We start from the raw sequence: 15,108 nt of genomic DNA, 5'->3' as shown, positions 1-15,108 counted from the left end.
TTTACTGACATAAAAGAGACAAAACACATTTTTATATCATATTTATACAAAAATCTGCATGTAACACAGTAAAAAGGAAACGAAAATTATGTGCTACTACTTTTTGAAATATCTTTTTTATTCTCTCACAGGTACATTTTGGGAATTGAACTAACCATGCAAGGCACAGTGTTTCACAAAAATGACCACTGTTGCAAAATCACTCACGATTTATGTGTTTAAATGGGCAGGTTCTGTGTGTAACGTGAGTGGACACGGTGGGTTGCACACGAAACTTCAAATGAGACTGAGATTCATGAAAAACCTGCATGTCTGGATTAGAAAAACTGCTAGGATCAACAAATTTAACACCGTGTCTGTATTTATAGCAGTATATAAGACCATTTCAAGCCATGTTTTCCAGATCAAATGCACTGACACCGAGGTAGCTTTTCATGTCCCAATTTTGGTCCTATTTTTGACCACAATATTTTAGAAAAAATTTCATTAATTTTGGGATGGCTCAGAGTAAGAGTATAATTTTTCTGCATTTATCTGAGTTCATCATTAGGTACATCCTAACATGTCTAAATTTCTCTTTTATTATTGGGTCTAAAAAGCTGGAAAAGTGTCAGGTACCAAAATGAACCCAGTTTCATAGAAGCACCCAAATACAGTCAACAATAATATTAAGTAATACCAAACACAGTAGCTGTATTAATTCATACAATCACAATAAAGAAACTAACTGATATTGATATCATTTCTTACCCCATTTGAAAATTTTAATACTTGATAATTCTTCTAAATGAAAGTGTTTTTGCTTTATAAATCTCCCTTATTTTGTCATGACTGTCCTTTTGTTCTCTCTTACTGTCCTTCTGTTGGCCTCCTCTTTAAGACCACATTTATCATCTTGTGCTTCTCACATTAAAAATAAAAGTTTAAGTATAGATGACCTCTTATGCTCATTTTTATTTTGGTCTTCATGCCTGCAGAGGTGGCCTGCCGAGGGGAACGGGTCCGAGATGTCTACCAGAGACAGCAAGGCTACGCGGCGTGCCAAACCCAGGAGAAGGTCTCCCGTTTAGAGTGTCGGGGCAGCTGCCCAGGGGGGGCAGAAGGACAGGGCACCTGCTGCACCCCCCTTCGCAGTAAACGCAGGAAATATACCTTCCAGTGCACTGACGGCTCCTCCTTTGTCCAAGAAGTGGAGAAGGTGGTGAAATGTGGCTGTACAAAATGTTCCTCATAAAAGAAAACAACAAACAAAATTAAAAAAACAAAAAAAAAGAGACAACACCTTCGGCAGATTTCCTCCTCTTCAGATATGTTTGGTGTTCCTGCCCGCCTTACTTGATCCTTGTCCCCCTTGTCCAACATCCTGATTCCTCCTGAGAAAACCCATCACCTTGCACAGTCTCCCCCACCAACCATGTTTTTTTTTTAAAAACCCTGAAAAAGTAAAAAAAAAAAACAAAAAACAAAAACAAAAACAAACAAAAATATAAAAAAAACAAGGGAAACAGCTAAAAAAGAGTTTCTTTCCATGTCAGTGCTGGACTGATGATTGATGCTTCCTCGGTGGGGATGTTGAATCGTATTGTAAAGTACAAAAACAGACTTATTTTTTATTATGAAGTGGAGAAAAAGACAAAAAACAAAAGTTGACTTTTTCCTTACTACTTCTTTTTCGTTGGTCATGATGACTAAAATGGTGTACCACTGTCTCTTCCCTGGAGGACTGACCGGTCACTGATGGGTGACTGCTTCCTGTAGACTTCCTGCTTCCTGTCTGTGAGTTGTGTGTCTTTAGGAGTAACCTTAACTGGTAGTACCACGGACTCACCACTAGGAGGAGCTGCATTAAGGCATGGGAGAAGGCGGGCAGTGATAATCCCTGACAACACAAGAAACCACCACTGTAGTCTGCAGTCTCCCTTAACAGACCTCCTGAACCCTCTGAGACTGTGCGCACCATCTTCCACACAGCTGTGCTCAAACATAATCACACACAACTTGTGGTATTTTATACAGCTACTGAACAACACACACAAACAAATGCTCTCACCTATGTAGAAGAGTTATACATACAACGTGCCAGGTTAAATACACTACTCTGTTTATCTACCCCATGTCATGGATGACAAGTATTTATTGTATCATAAATACCTGTACTTATTCAGTAGATCCCCCATGTATCAATCTGATTCTTTTAATATATATTAATTTATATTTGTCCTTATTTTTGTATTAAAAAGACATAATCTGTCGAGATAGCTGAACTAACAAAATGGTGTCCTTTATTTTGGTTGAAGAGAAGTTGTTTTTTGATCACTGAAACTATTGTGCTTGCCAGAGACCTTAGTTACATTTTAATCTGCAAATGTGACGTGAAGACATTGTATATTTTTGTCGCGTTTCCTGAGAGTTTGTACTGTGCCATTACCAGAAGGTCTTTATATTAGAGTATAAATGTATAGATAATTTCCCTACCTATGTATTTCACACACAGATCTTGTGAGTAGCATTGACCCTAGAGGATGCTTAGAACTGTTTTTACCTTTTTAACAAATTTATGCTTAAAAAATACTGTGACTTTTTCTAAATGAAACTACTTTGTTAGCCCCTTGGTCTCCAATGTTAACATGTTGCTGCTAAGTTTTTGTACCGTAGACTTGGATCCTGATCTGTATGTTATATAGAACTTCCTGCTCCTACTGTACGGGGGGCACCTTGTGTAACAGATAAATATGTCCCCCACCTCTACACATGTGCATTGTGCTTTATATTCCCTCCTTCTCCATCCCCAGACTAATGTCAGTTCCCTGACTGATGTTTGTTTATTAAACACAATATTTACCTCACACTTCTCACCTTTGCCTTTTTTTTTTTTTTTTACATCAAGTGTTCCCCCTGACATCCATGGTTTTAGTCAAAATTGCATTAGCATTCATGTTAAATTGTTTCATACCAAGCTCATGCATTAAAGTCATATCAATTCCACATTAAAATATCTAAAAATTACTACACTGGTATTTTGTTGTTGACTTGTGTACTTGCATTATATCAAATATTTCTAACAATGTTCAGTTTCAGAGAAACATACTTTTATTCAAGGTTGGAGTCCATTTTATGTGGTCACATGTCAATGGAATCATATCCATTTTACCATCATTGTTACTTGTGTCTTTTTCATTACAATGAAATGACACAACGTGAAGATTTGTCACAACAAAATGGGAATAAAACATCAACACACCACTTTGTCTATAGACATGATTTCTGAATTAATCAATAAGGAGGGTAAGAACAACCCTTATATAAATATGTATTATATATTATTATATATAAAAGCCCTAAAATATAATTGCCAACTTTTTAGGATAAATTATGGGTGAAAATAACAGATCAAAACACCCTAAAAGAGCAAAAACATGCTTTATTTAGCAGTGAAGTATAATAACACCATCTGCTGGTGTTTAATCACAAATGTGATCATAAATAGTTTTTCTAATGGATGGTTTATTTTCTATATCGATCCACACACACTGTAACCAAAAACACAGTAGCTCTCAGCTACTGAACAATCTATGGGAATACCTGGCCTTCTATTGTTGCAGAATGTTGTGTATATTCCAGAAAACCTGACCACTGAGTCATGGACACAGATGTATACTGTACATGTTCGTTAAACATTAATGATTATTGTTATTCCCATGCCTGTTTGTAACCCAATTCTAAAAACTCAACTTTAAAGAGCTGGAAGAGGTTCTATCGTTCCAGGGGGAAGTTGTTGGGAACATGTAATGCAGATATGTCTTCTACTACTCTATCATACTGACCTGGATTCTGTGAAAGTATGAGTCCACTCCTCATCACCAAATTCCCTTTGCGGCCATTTAAGAAGGTAGCTGTCGTCCAAGCACTTTTAATGTTCATCTGTTGAGCCAGTACAGTGTGGAGAAGAGGTCAAGAAAAGCAAGAGTTTTTATTCTTTTATTCATCCTGATACATGATCCAAGATTTCACTGTGCAACTGTAACATCAGAGAATATTTTTATGTGCAATAGGAGTTCAACAGTATACATTAAAGTGGCACATTTTGAAGCTCCAAAGGAGTTCCTGTTGGACCAGTTCTCCAGCTGACACGTTAGCATTGTTTCACCCACTTTGAACCTTCCATGAATGCTGTTTCATGGACTTGTGCAACCAGCATAGATCCACCCACCTATTGTGTTGTTCATGCCACAGAAAGTCTAACAGATCATGCCATTGGAAGTGGTCCAAGCCAATAAATATAGTAATATATATAAAACATAAATACTGTATTGTTGAGTGAAGTTACACACGTGTTCTACATATGGTTATGGAAAAAGTAATGTCTACCAACTCTGGTACTGCTGGACCACACAGAGTCTGGACTCTTACAGGTTGGCCCTGAGCTGAAATTTTTAGAGAGAGCAAGTTTTTTCTCTTCAGGCAGAAATTGTGCTGACCTCTCTGAAGTTTTTCCTTCAGTCTGTAAAGGAGCTGAACTTGCAGGGGAGATCCCAGGGTAGGGCTTTTAATTACCTGTCTGGCCTTGGACAGTAAGTACCTTTAACAAATTGAGACGCTGCTTCTTCAGTGTAGTAAACAGTGACTGCATAGAGTTTTGTAGTGATCGAAAGTCACTCAGAGTCCTCGAGAGACTGAAAGAAGTGCAAAACCATGCAAACAGTCCCTGTGGTTTGGGCTACCTGAAAGACCTGAAATGAAGCACCTCTGAAGAGATTACCTCTCCCCAGTAGACATGGTTGGCTGTGGGCAAACTGAAGAAGTGCCTGACACTAGTGCCTCCCTCATCATCTGAGAGCTGTTAGCAGGACATTGCAGTGGTCTGTGGCAGTCCTGTGGAGTACATGGGGAGTCAGAGGCATCAGTAGAAAAGTGTACTCTATGTCTGTAGCCTTTCTTAAAACACTGCAACTGTGCCCAGGAAAGCCCCTCAGTCTCTCAGTGAAAACAGGCTCCTGCAATGAGTCATTACCACTGATATGAAGAGCTCGGTTTTGGTTCAGAGATTGTCCACCCTGGAATTTTATTGCCCTGAGAGATTCCAGATGGGAAAATGCCCACAGTGAAAGTTATTGGTCTCGTGTAGAGTTGTCCAAATAAGGAAGGGGTCAAACACTGGTTGCTTGAAGGGGGGATAGAGGTGCTGCTACAACCCTAGTGAACACCCTTGGATTGTCCTATTGGGGCCTGATGGGAGGACCTGGACCTGACAGGCCTGATCCTGACACTAAGATGTGGCTAATGGCCAGCATCCTGAGTGGCAGCACCTTCACAAAGTTGTTCAGCTGCCTTAGATTTAAAGGTACAGGCCACTTTTTCTTGGAACCGCAGAAATAGCCCTATATATTCTTCCGACGAGGTCCTGATCCCTTGGAGAGATGCTTTGTCTGGAGTGCCACTCTGGGGTTTGTACTGGTGCAGAAGTAAGTATCGTACACCCTTAGCAAAGGATGAAAAAATTGCCCCTGGCCCTGGCTAAGTCCCAGTGACAGGTCTGAAAGGCCCTGAATGGTCACCATCTCTGTTTCACTGGGTCTTCCCTTGTAGATGCTGGCTTGTCCTTCACATGTAGCTTCTTAAAAGCAGGATCCCTTGAGTCCTGCTGTTGATAATGATCAGGGGTAGGCTCTTGTTTGTGCTTCTTAGAATGTGCTCTAGAACCCCCTGGAGCCCCACATGGACTGTCAGTGTCTGTCAACGAATGTGCCACTCCCACACAAAAAGGACATTCCCAAGAACCATCAAAGGGGACCATGACAGCATGACAAACACAACAGAAGTGAGAGGCCAGTTCTTGAATAACAATAGCTAAAACAGGAATAGGATCAGCTCTGGCTAGCTGGCTAGCTAGACAAATTAATATAATAAACCTAATTAAATTAGATTAATATCAGGCATATATTTATACAACTTAGATGTAGTATTAGAACTTAAATTCACTTCCAACAAGGAACTATCCAAACATCCAATTGCAAATAAATACACAAAAAAAGACCTCTTAACCGAGGCAGTCTTTTGTGAACAGGTGCATGCAGAGAGTTTAAGCCAAAAACGTCCAGTTGCTACAAACAGCAAACAATTTGTTGAAAACATAGAGTAAACTAGAAGCACTCGGAGAGCGCAGACCTCCGCCAAGGCTGATCAGTGCCCCTACCCCCCCCCCCCCCCCCCCCCGTGGGCCCCCTCACCCCCGATCACCACCAAAATTTAATCATTTCTTCCTTATCCCATTTCCAACAAACCCTGAAAATTTCATCAAAATCTGTCCATAACTTTTTGAGTTATGTTGCACACTAACGGACAGACAAACAAACAAACCCTGGCAAAAACATAACCTCCTTGGCGGAGGTAATCAGATTATTCCATAGATCTTCTCAAAATCACTTCAGGGAAAAATAAAGTGACAGTACCTCCTCAAGCCACCTGGAGGTGAGCAAAGATGGGATTAACAAACATAAGCACCTGAACCTTCAACCTTGAACTAGTCAAACCATGTGGCAGTAAATCATGAGGACACAATGTCTGCTCTGAAGTAGTCTAATGTGGAGTCCAATGATGAGGAGGTGATTTAGGCAAAGAGGTAGAGGCATCTGCACCAGGAGGCTCTTAAGGCTCCTAAGGTCAGTCACATGACTTAAGGTCTTGGGAACAGGTAGAGGGATGGTGTCATTCAAGGTGGAGGCTGTGGTGACCATATGAGTAAGGTTATAACAGATCTGAGGTCTGCCAACAGATTTTACTGTCCTCTAAACATAAACCGCAGCCGGCCTCTGTCTCACTGTCTCTCTCTGGTCTATTTTTAGTGGTCAGATGGACACAGTGAGAGTGTGTTGGCAGGCTTTCTGATGCCTTGCACTAATAATTCAACTGCTTTGCACAACAGCAGCAACGCGACCCAGCAGCCAGCTGTGCACTCCCAGCTGCATCGACTGTTTGTGATCGCCTGCTCAGCTCCTCCAGAATTATTCACGCCTTATTATGTAAAAAAGCGTCCAATTTAATAACACGTTTTTTCTTGCCCTCTTTTATGCAATCTGATCTCTCCCTTAGCTTTCTTTATTTAACTGCCGTGTAGAATTTTGTCTTGGTTTTGGTGTCATAGGTTTTCTCTGTAGCTTGGCTTTTTCTGACCCTGATCTCCTGTATCTCCTGCTCTTCTGTCCTCTTCTATTCATAGCTTATAGTGCACTCTCTTTTACTCTCTCCTGCCTCTCCTACTTTCTGTCTCAGTCTTGTCAGTTTGCTCTTATCTGACCTAATTCATTTTTATGCCGGGAGACTTTTTCTGACCTCTGTATATCCCTTTTTTGCTGCTAGTCCTTTCTGCTGTACAACAAATTTAACTTTTTCACAATTGTTTTATTTATTATGAACTCTATGTGAACTTAAGTCGTATATTTTTAATCCTTATTTTTTACACCAGTATCTGAGTACAGCCTATCAGAGACCAGAATATTGCATGTCACTATGCATAATAAGTGTGTGTGAAAAATTCATCTTTGAATCCTTGAAACATTAATTTAGTTAAATTCACACACTCGTGAATAATACACATGTAGTGCATCCACCCACACACATGAGAAAACTCTCCATGTATTTAGGCAACATTAGGCTGACTTACATTCATACCTGACTCAAACGAAAGCCCTTAAAAAGTACCCATAGAAGAACTCTTAACCATCAAATTTAATTATTTTTACTCTATGAAAACCTGTATTTTGTCCCCATAAGGAAGCTCTTCCATCAAGACTCTATGTAACAAAAGTTACATGACGTAAAAAAAAAAAAAATGCATAGCCACGCACACTCATTGTCATAAGAAGGTTGATCTGTCAAGACATGAAATGAGTTTAAATGTTGTCTGTAATATGTTCCTCATATTTCTGCAATAACACTGAGACCAGAGGCTTCTCCCTTCGGAATACAAGGATTATTGCCCAAAACAATGCAATGATATGATCCGATTACCATAAAGATGCAAAAGAGGATTATAAGGCCTTTTGACTGGTACAACTGGATCAGTAGAAACGCAGCCACGTGTAGGCGATCAATACAAATCCATAACATGTACTATGAAAGCACAATATATACATTAACAATCTATTGTAACATACACACATACACACAGCATTATGTACTATATATATATATATATATATATATATATATATATATATATATATATATATATACACACACACACACACACACACACGTTTTAAAAAGATATATACACTGTAAAAAAATATTTTCAGTATATATCTCTTTGTTACCAAAATGCATTCACTCTATTAAATTCAATGCCTGGAAACCATTTCAGTTGTGTTAGACAATATTATAGTTACCAAAGTATCATTAAAACAAGGGAGTGTTGTTCATTGAAAATGTTAAAAAATAAATGGAAAATTTGGTGTGACTGTTATCTAAAAAGTTCTTGTGCTATCATTTTCCACATTAAAGTCTACTTCATATTATATCATTAGCTTGTTTTTTTCCCAACCAAAATTGATATACATTTTGTCAATTTTCTTTAGAACATATTTATTTTATTCATTTAATAATTATTAAATCTTCACAGTCATTACAATGGGTATGGTAGAGAAACATCTGCCCCTCTATTTCCTGAACACTACTGCTTATTCCTTGTGAAAGACTACAAGTAGACTGGAAGTTTTCTGGCCTCTTAAAATCATATAGATGTCTGTGACTGCAGTGTCCACATCCCACTAACCCTAATAGCAGGTGCTCCTGCCTTTTAGGGTAACAAAAATGATTATTAACAGTGCTACATAGACCAAATATGTTCTAGCATCATGTTTAATATAGTAATGTGTTTATGAATGTACCTGTGATATTTGTACTGCAAACACATCAACTACAGCCACCATTACCTTTTTCAAGCTTATTAAACATATGGAGCAGAAAAAATATCCAGTGCCATCTATAAGTCTTTCTGTCCTACCTTCAGCCTCAAGGGCTCATTTAACTCTCAAACATTCAAGGTGGGCCAGTGTGGCCCAGTAAAAGACTCTCCAGGAGAACACTATCACCCAGGGACACACATTAATGTAGTGAGAATGAGACAAAGAGATGATGAAACAAGGACAGCCAGTCAATATTAATAGATGTAATCACTTTATCATTCCTCAGAGAAATGACCTCCTACACTTCTCTCCGAACTGCACACTACTGGGTCCTAATGACATTTCACACTCAGTAACCTACATATTGCATCTGTGAATGGCAGAGTCATTCTAAAAAATTGATTTTGTTTCTGTTTTATTAATCCTCTTTGGTACGGTGACTATTCTTTCATACTGTTGGAGATGCATATAGCTAATGGATGCTCTATGTAGGTTACAAGCCCATTACATGTCAATGCCGTGAGGCTTCACATACATCCCCTCTGGAAACAATTATCTTATATTCTACACCATCCTTCACTCCTGCATCCCCAGAATAAACACAGAAACGAACATGTCCTCACTTGTGCTTTACAGAGAAAATACACACGTTAGCTGCAGGAAAAGAGGAAATAAACCTGTTTATATGTCACTGAAGTGCTTTATAATCTGTGATAATTTCATCTTTGCATTAGTGGTATATGCACAATTGTCTGCAATATTGTGCCTATTAAGGCTTGTGGCTTCATGAGGTTATGATATAAGCTTTTATATGAAACACAACAACAAAGTCTCATTAAACAATGATGAACAGATGTTCATCTGTGTAAAGTTCATTGAGGGGTGGAATATGAGACAGCAAAGCATCAGCTACATTTAGACGGTGTTCTTTCTAGCACTGGCCTCACTAAAAAGTAGATAATAATCTTGTGTTTTTGAAGCTTTAGTCACTGTAAAAGCTTCTGTGTTTTTGCCAGTCAGGGCATCTTTCACAGGAACAACCTTTACAAATAATTCATGTGTGTTTTTTAAAGAAAGAGGGAGGAAATGCATGGTACACAGTGGATCTACCAAGAGGCAGAATGGATGGGGACTAATGTGAGAGAGTTATATAATCCCATTTCAAGAGATTCAGAGAAATCCTGGCCTCTGACAACTCTCACCCTGATGGATAAAGAGAGAGAGCTGAGTAAGCTATTTGGGCTTGAAAGGAAGGCATGTAAAAACAAAAATAATAATTTTTTAAAAAGGAAAAGAAATTTTAGTTAAATTTAACCTGACAAATCCATTGAAATTAAGAAAACTAATTCAACAAGATTGGATTTATTAAACAGTGTTCTACAGTGTTTTATCAAATAACATCACTTTTAATGTAAAAACAGAAGAGAGAAAAAGGCTGCAACAGGAGAGGTCATTTTCCATAAGTTGTTTTAAGCTTTAATGGTCCTGCAGGTGCCATAGACATCTCACACTGTGTTTATGATTTAACTGTTTTAAATAAATAACTGGCATGAGTGCTGTATAGAGGGATAAGGAGATAAGGCCTGTTTTAAGTTTTCAGAAAGTAAAAACCAAATGGTTTCGTATGAGGTCCACAGCCTCCTGTCTTATGTCTACAGACCATCATTTCATAGCATAAAGAAAGATCAAGAAAAAAAAAAAGACTGAAACATTGAAACTCTTTATCTCTCAGACATTCATGTAAACACACAGCAGGCTTTGCTGCAGAACTATATCTGACTACTCCACCAGCGATTAGGACATCACATAATAGCCTACGTACAAAATAAAACCCATTATCCCCGTTTTAACTATGCACATGAAAAGCACACAATGTTCTTTCTTTAGGACATTATTTTTAGCAATTGTTTTTGGGATAATGGGTGTTAACGTGGCACCATGTGACTTCTAGTTTGATGGGTTTTCCATGCCACGGCTGCAGGACTTTGTGATATTAAGTGTGCAGAGCATTTCTCATTTGTTTTTTGTTGCAGGCCTGTTGGATTGGATTAAGGATGCGCTCACCATGAGCCCCCGCACCCTGTGGATCAGATGGGTGTCTGTTGTGGATCAGATGGGTATCTGTGTCAGTCTGTCTTTGTCCTGGGTTTCCTCGGTGTCCGTCACCTGCTCAGAGGTTGTCCCTTTATGATATAACACAGTCATCGTGGTGTTCCCACTGTCTTCACTTCCCCTGGTGCGCATGGCAAAAGAAACGCCCAGCTTGGAGTTGAGCGGGCTGTCCTGCCTCATGTGTCCGGACCCGGTGCCCGCCATCACCGTCTCCACCGCTGCGCTCACGGCGGCCCAGCATCCCCGTCCGCGGCACCGCAAAAGGCGCAGGAAGGCATCTCTAAAGTCCGCGTTAAACGCATAAATGATAGGGTTCAGGGATGAATTGCTCCACCCGATCCAGACAAAGACGTCAAAAGTTTTTTCGCTGACACAGTGAGGACCCCGGTGGGCCCCGGGACCAGGACAGAAGGGCAGAGCGCAGTTCAGCACAAAGAATGGCAGCCAACAGCAAACAAACACTCCCATGATGATGCTCAGGGTTTTTAGGACTTTGGTCTCTTTTCTGATTGAGACTTTCAGCTCTCGGTGTGAATGATCAGTGTCCTGAAAAGCGGAGTGGACACTGATATGAGCCTGATATGAAGCGGGGCTGAGGTCTGAGCGCAGGTGAGGAAACAACTCAGGTACATCAGAGCGACAACTCTGCGCGTGCTCGGCTGCGCGCTCCAGTGAAGATATCATCCGGATCTGCATCTGGGCTATCCGATAAATCCGAGTATATGTGACGATCATGATAGCAACGGGGATGTAGAAGCTGATGAGGGAGGACGAGATGGCGTATGTGCGGCTCAGGCTGGAGTCACAGCTTCCATCCACACTCTTACCCTGTTGTGCCAAACCCCCCCCGGCCGGGTCACCTATCTCCGCCCGGTGCCAGTTCAGCTGCACGGGGACAAAAGAGATCACCACCGACACTGTCCAAGTCACCCCAACCATGACAAAAGCCACCTTCCTGTCCATGGTCCTCTCGTAGCGGAAAGGACTGGAGATGGCCCAGTATCGGTCCACACTGATAACGCACAGGTTGAGGATGGAGGCTGTGGAGCACATGATGTCGCAGGCCAGCCAGGTCTTACAAAACCCCCCAAAGGGCCAGAATCCGGCCACCTCCGCCACAGCCTTCCATGGCATCACCAGCACGGCGACTAGGAGGTCCGACAGAGCCAGGGACACGATGAAGATGTTGGTGACTTTGGCGCGCAGGTGCCTGTAGTGGTAGACGGCTACGCACACCGTGAAGTTACCGAGAAGAGTCCAAATGATGAGCAGCGCCAGGATGCAACCCGTTAACGCTCGGTACGCCGGTAACTCATCCCGGCTGCCTGCTCCTGTCACTTCCAAGCCGGTTGTGTTATTCATCGCCCGATTTTGCGCACGCCCATGCAACTAAAGTAGCAAGCCCACACATCTGTATCACTAACAGGAAACCAAGTGATCACTGTGAGAAAGCAAGTGCGTCCTCCTCCAGCCGGACTGATGTGCGCTGCTGTTGGGGGCGCACAGCAGATTACATGAGACCACATGCACCACCAGCTGATACTCAGAGCTGACATCCAGAGGCGCGCATGGAGAAGCAAAGTTTTGCACCGAGAAAATCACTGTTTTTTATTCGAAAGTGACCCATGCGTCAGTGTAGTTTAATTATACACTTTATATTCCCCTGTGTGTCCCTGTTAATCGTGTTGTATTTTCTAGTTATAAGTGTTTTCCCATCTTATTTCCACAGCCACCAGAGGGAAAGACTCCTTTTGAGTTTTAATAATCCTGCAGGTGCTGTCTACATTTTACAGCTCATGTCTTTTAACTGCTTCAAATAAATAATTAACGTAAGTGGTGTGTACAGGGAAAAGTAGAGAAGGCCCATCTGCTCAGTTCTCCCAATTTAGATGTGAAGACTTAAGAATGAGGTCTACAAATCTCCTATTCTGACATCACCTCATCTCATGTTAGTCCTATTAAGAAAGTATAATAAGAGTCTTCTGAATTATGTAACCGCACAAATAATGGGATAAGATTTTTTTGGCTTGTTTCTGTGACATATGCATTTTTGGTTCTAAAATATTCAAATCGTTAACCAATAACCAACTTACAGCTAAATACAAACTCATTTTGTGTAGATTTTATTTACTTTATAAAATCTTAATTTCTCCTAAATAAACAAAATCTCAAGCAAAAGTCCACTACCCCTCTCACTGCAACATGAATGTAACACCACCTTTGACAAGATAAAGGCTAGAAACCAAATATGTAAATTTAAAAAGGCACTTGAGGTATTATTAACCCGCCCTTCTGAAGGGGAGGCAAGGGGTCTTGTTTTTTGTTTGGTTTGTTTGTTTGTTTTACATTTGACGTGTAAAATCACAGTCTGTTTTTATCATTTCATTGATATTTCCTGTATCTTAAAAATACAGGAAAAATCTGTAAAATAAATGGTGAAAATTCTGTTAAATTACATATTTTTTTACAGTGTGGATCGTGCAGGAATCATGTTTGTGGTTGATCTCATTAGAGATGCACTTACTTCTCCAACCCAACGCCACAGTGCAATACCACCCCAAATGAAAGTCATCACAACACTGAGATATTTGGCAACAGGGAAAATGCAACAGTGCAGCAGTGATGACTTGGGTCTGTCACAACCCTCCATCAGCAGGGTCACAACCTCCTGAGGCCGGTCAGCAATCACAGACATTGATGAAAGCTGAGCCATTTTACCCTCGGTAACACCAAATTGAGTTGAAATGTTGAAAGTGCAAAAATTACCAGCATGGCAATTAATATGAGCAAATAAATACAACTATCACTATGTGAATACTGTGCAGGTGAAAGTGAGTTTTTTTCACACATTTTGAAGGATAATTTTAAAGTATAGCTTACTATTCATTTAACATATTTTCTTTTTTGTGAAATATTATTTACAATTACACAGTCTTCATAAGATTAGATTCTATGATTAAGTTTGCCCATTATCACCAAAAGTATATTTTTTTTCTAGCTTTTAGGATCAGCCAATCACAGCTTTTGAAATGATGACTCAAACCTAGCAACGGGGTCAACCACACCTCCTCACTAAGATGGGAATTTCCATCCATTCCTTGGTCAGAGTTCTTTGAGAGTGTTCTGGAATCACTCCTAAGATAAGACTCCTTGCTAGGAAATGTTCAGGTGAAGTTTGAAGCTCTCTGAGAGGATTCTCAGAATCTTTAGGAATACGGGCCCAGATCTTCTTTTGTTGTTTCTGTAGAACGTGGTCCATCATACTTATAGGTTGTTTCAGACCGTCAGTGGACCCCTCAGTATGCTGAACTGGAACTGGACACAGTGCTGAGACCTCTTGGCTTTCTGGTGTCACATGGTATACATGCAGGTTCACTTCCTGCTGTTGTGCAGTTATGGGCAAATGCAGTTAAAGGTTAACCCACTTTATTATCCCTGTAGGGAAATTTGAACTCAGCATTTAACCTATCCTAAAACACACACACAGCCCCTACCATTAGCATCTAGAGCATTAGGAGCAGTGAGCACTGGGACTGACTCCAGATCTTTGTCAGAAACTTGGTCAAGGGCACTGACAGGAGAATTAACCTACATATACCACTGGGAATCTGGAGGAAACCAACAAAATGCAAAGAGAACTGGAAAACTCAACATAGAAAGATTCCAAACCAACAGGGCATTAAATCCTGAACTTTCATGCTGTGAAGTGCTACTGCTAACCACTGTAAAACCCTGGCACCACATGCTGTCTGCATTTGGCCTCTGAAGAGCTCAATGAATTTCATTTGCACATCAGTATCAGCTTATTGTTGCAATGGTTTACACTTTAACCCTTTCATCCATGAATTATGAGAACCTTAGTCAAGATTTTTTTCTTCAGTGTTTAGCCATGAAAAAAACAATGTGATCGAGTTTTTTTTTTCTATGGAATTACAAAAATATCCATGCATTTAATTTTTGAAGTAAAGAAACATGTGTTTAAAACCCAATATCAGAAAGTGATATGAAAACAATGCAATAAAAACATTTTTAATGCTGCTAATCTGATGTCTTCTCACATTTTAACATATTCTAATGCTAGTAATTACTCACT

The 15,108-nt window shown here is 40.2% G+C and overlaps 2 protein-coding genes across 12 annotated transcripts in view; one reads left to right on the top strand and one right to left on the bottom strand.

Annotated features, from left to right (window-relative positions):
• slit2 (slit homolog 2 (Drosophila)) overlaps positions 1-2,846 on the top strand; it is a 96,092-nt gene extending 93,246 nt beyond the window's left edge. For 10 of the 11 annotated variants that reach the window (XM_030138266.1, XM_030138249.1, XM_030138206.1 and 7 more), the window contains one exon: positions 978-2,846. In XM_030138266.1, the coding sequence (XP_029994126.1) occupies positions 978-1,234 (257 nt within the window). In that variant the 3' untranslated portion in view covers positions 1,235-2,846. The remainder of the gene's footprint in view (positions 1-977) is intronic. The other variant, XM_030138276.1, reaches the window with a different exon arrangement.
• Positions 2,847-9,448: 6,602 nt separating this feature from the next.
• On the bottom strand, positions 9,449-13,307 carry LOC115422172 (D(1A) dopamine receptor-like). The gene is made up of 2 exons (XM_030138289.1): positions 10,622-13,307; positions 9,449-9,459 (listed from the first exon to the last, which is right to left on the bottom strand). Exon 1 carries the CDS (start codon positions 12,375-12,377, stop codon positions 11,013-11,015), a length of 1,365 nt encoding a protein of 454 aa, XP_029994149.1. The 5' UTR covers positions 12,378-13,307; the 3' UTR covers positions 9,449-9,459; positions 10,622-11,012.
• Positions 13,308-15,108: the final 1,801 nt, after the last annotated feature.

This window comes from Sphaeramia orbicularis, chromosome 1, assembly GCF_902148855.1.
Source record: "Sphaeramia orbicularis chromosome 1, fSphaOr1.1, whole genome shotgun sequence".
NCBI lineage: Eukaryota > Metazoa > Chordata > Actinopteri > Kurtiformes > Apogonidae > Sphaeramia > Sphaeramia orbicularis.
Note: the sequence above shows the minus strand (reverse complement) of the source record. Positions and strands in the feature narration are given on the sequence as shown.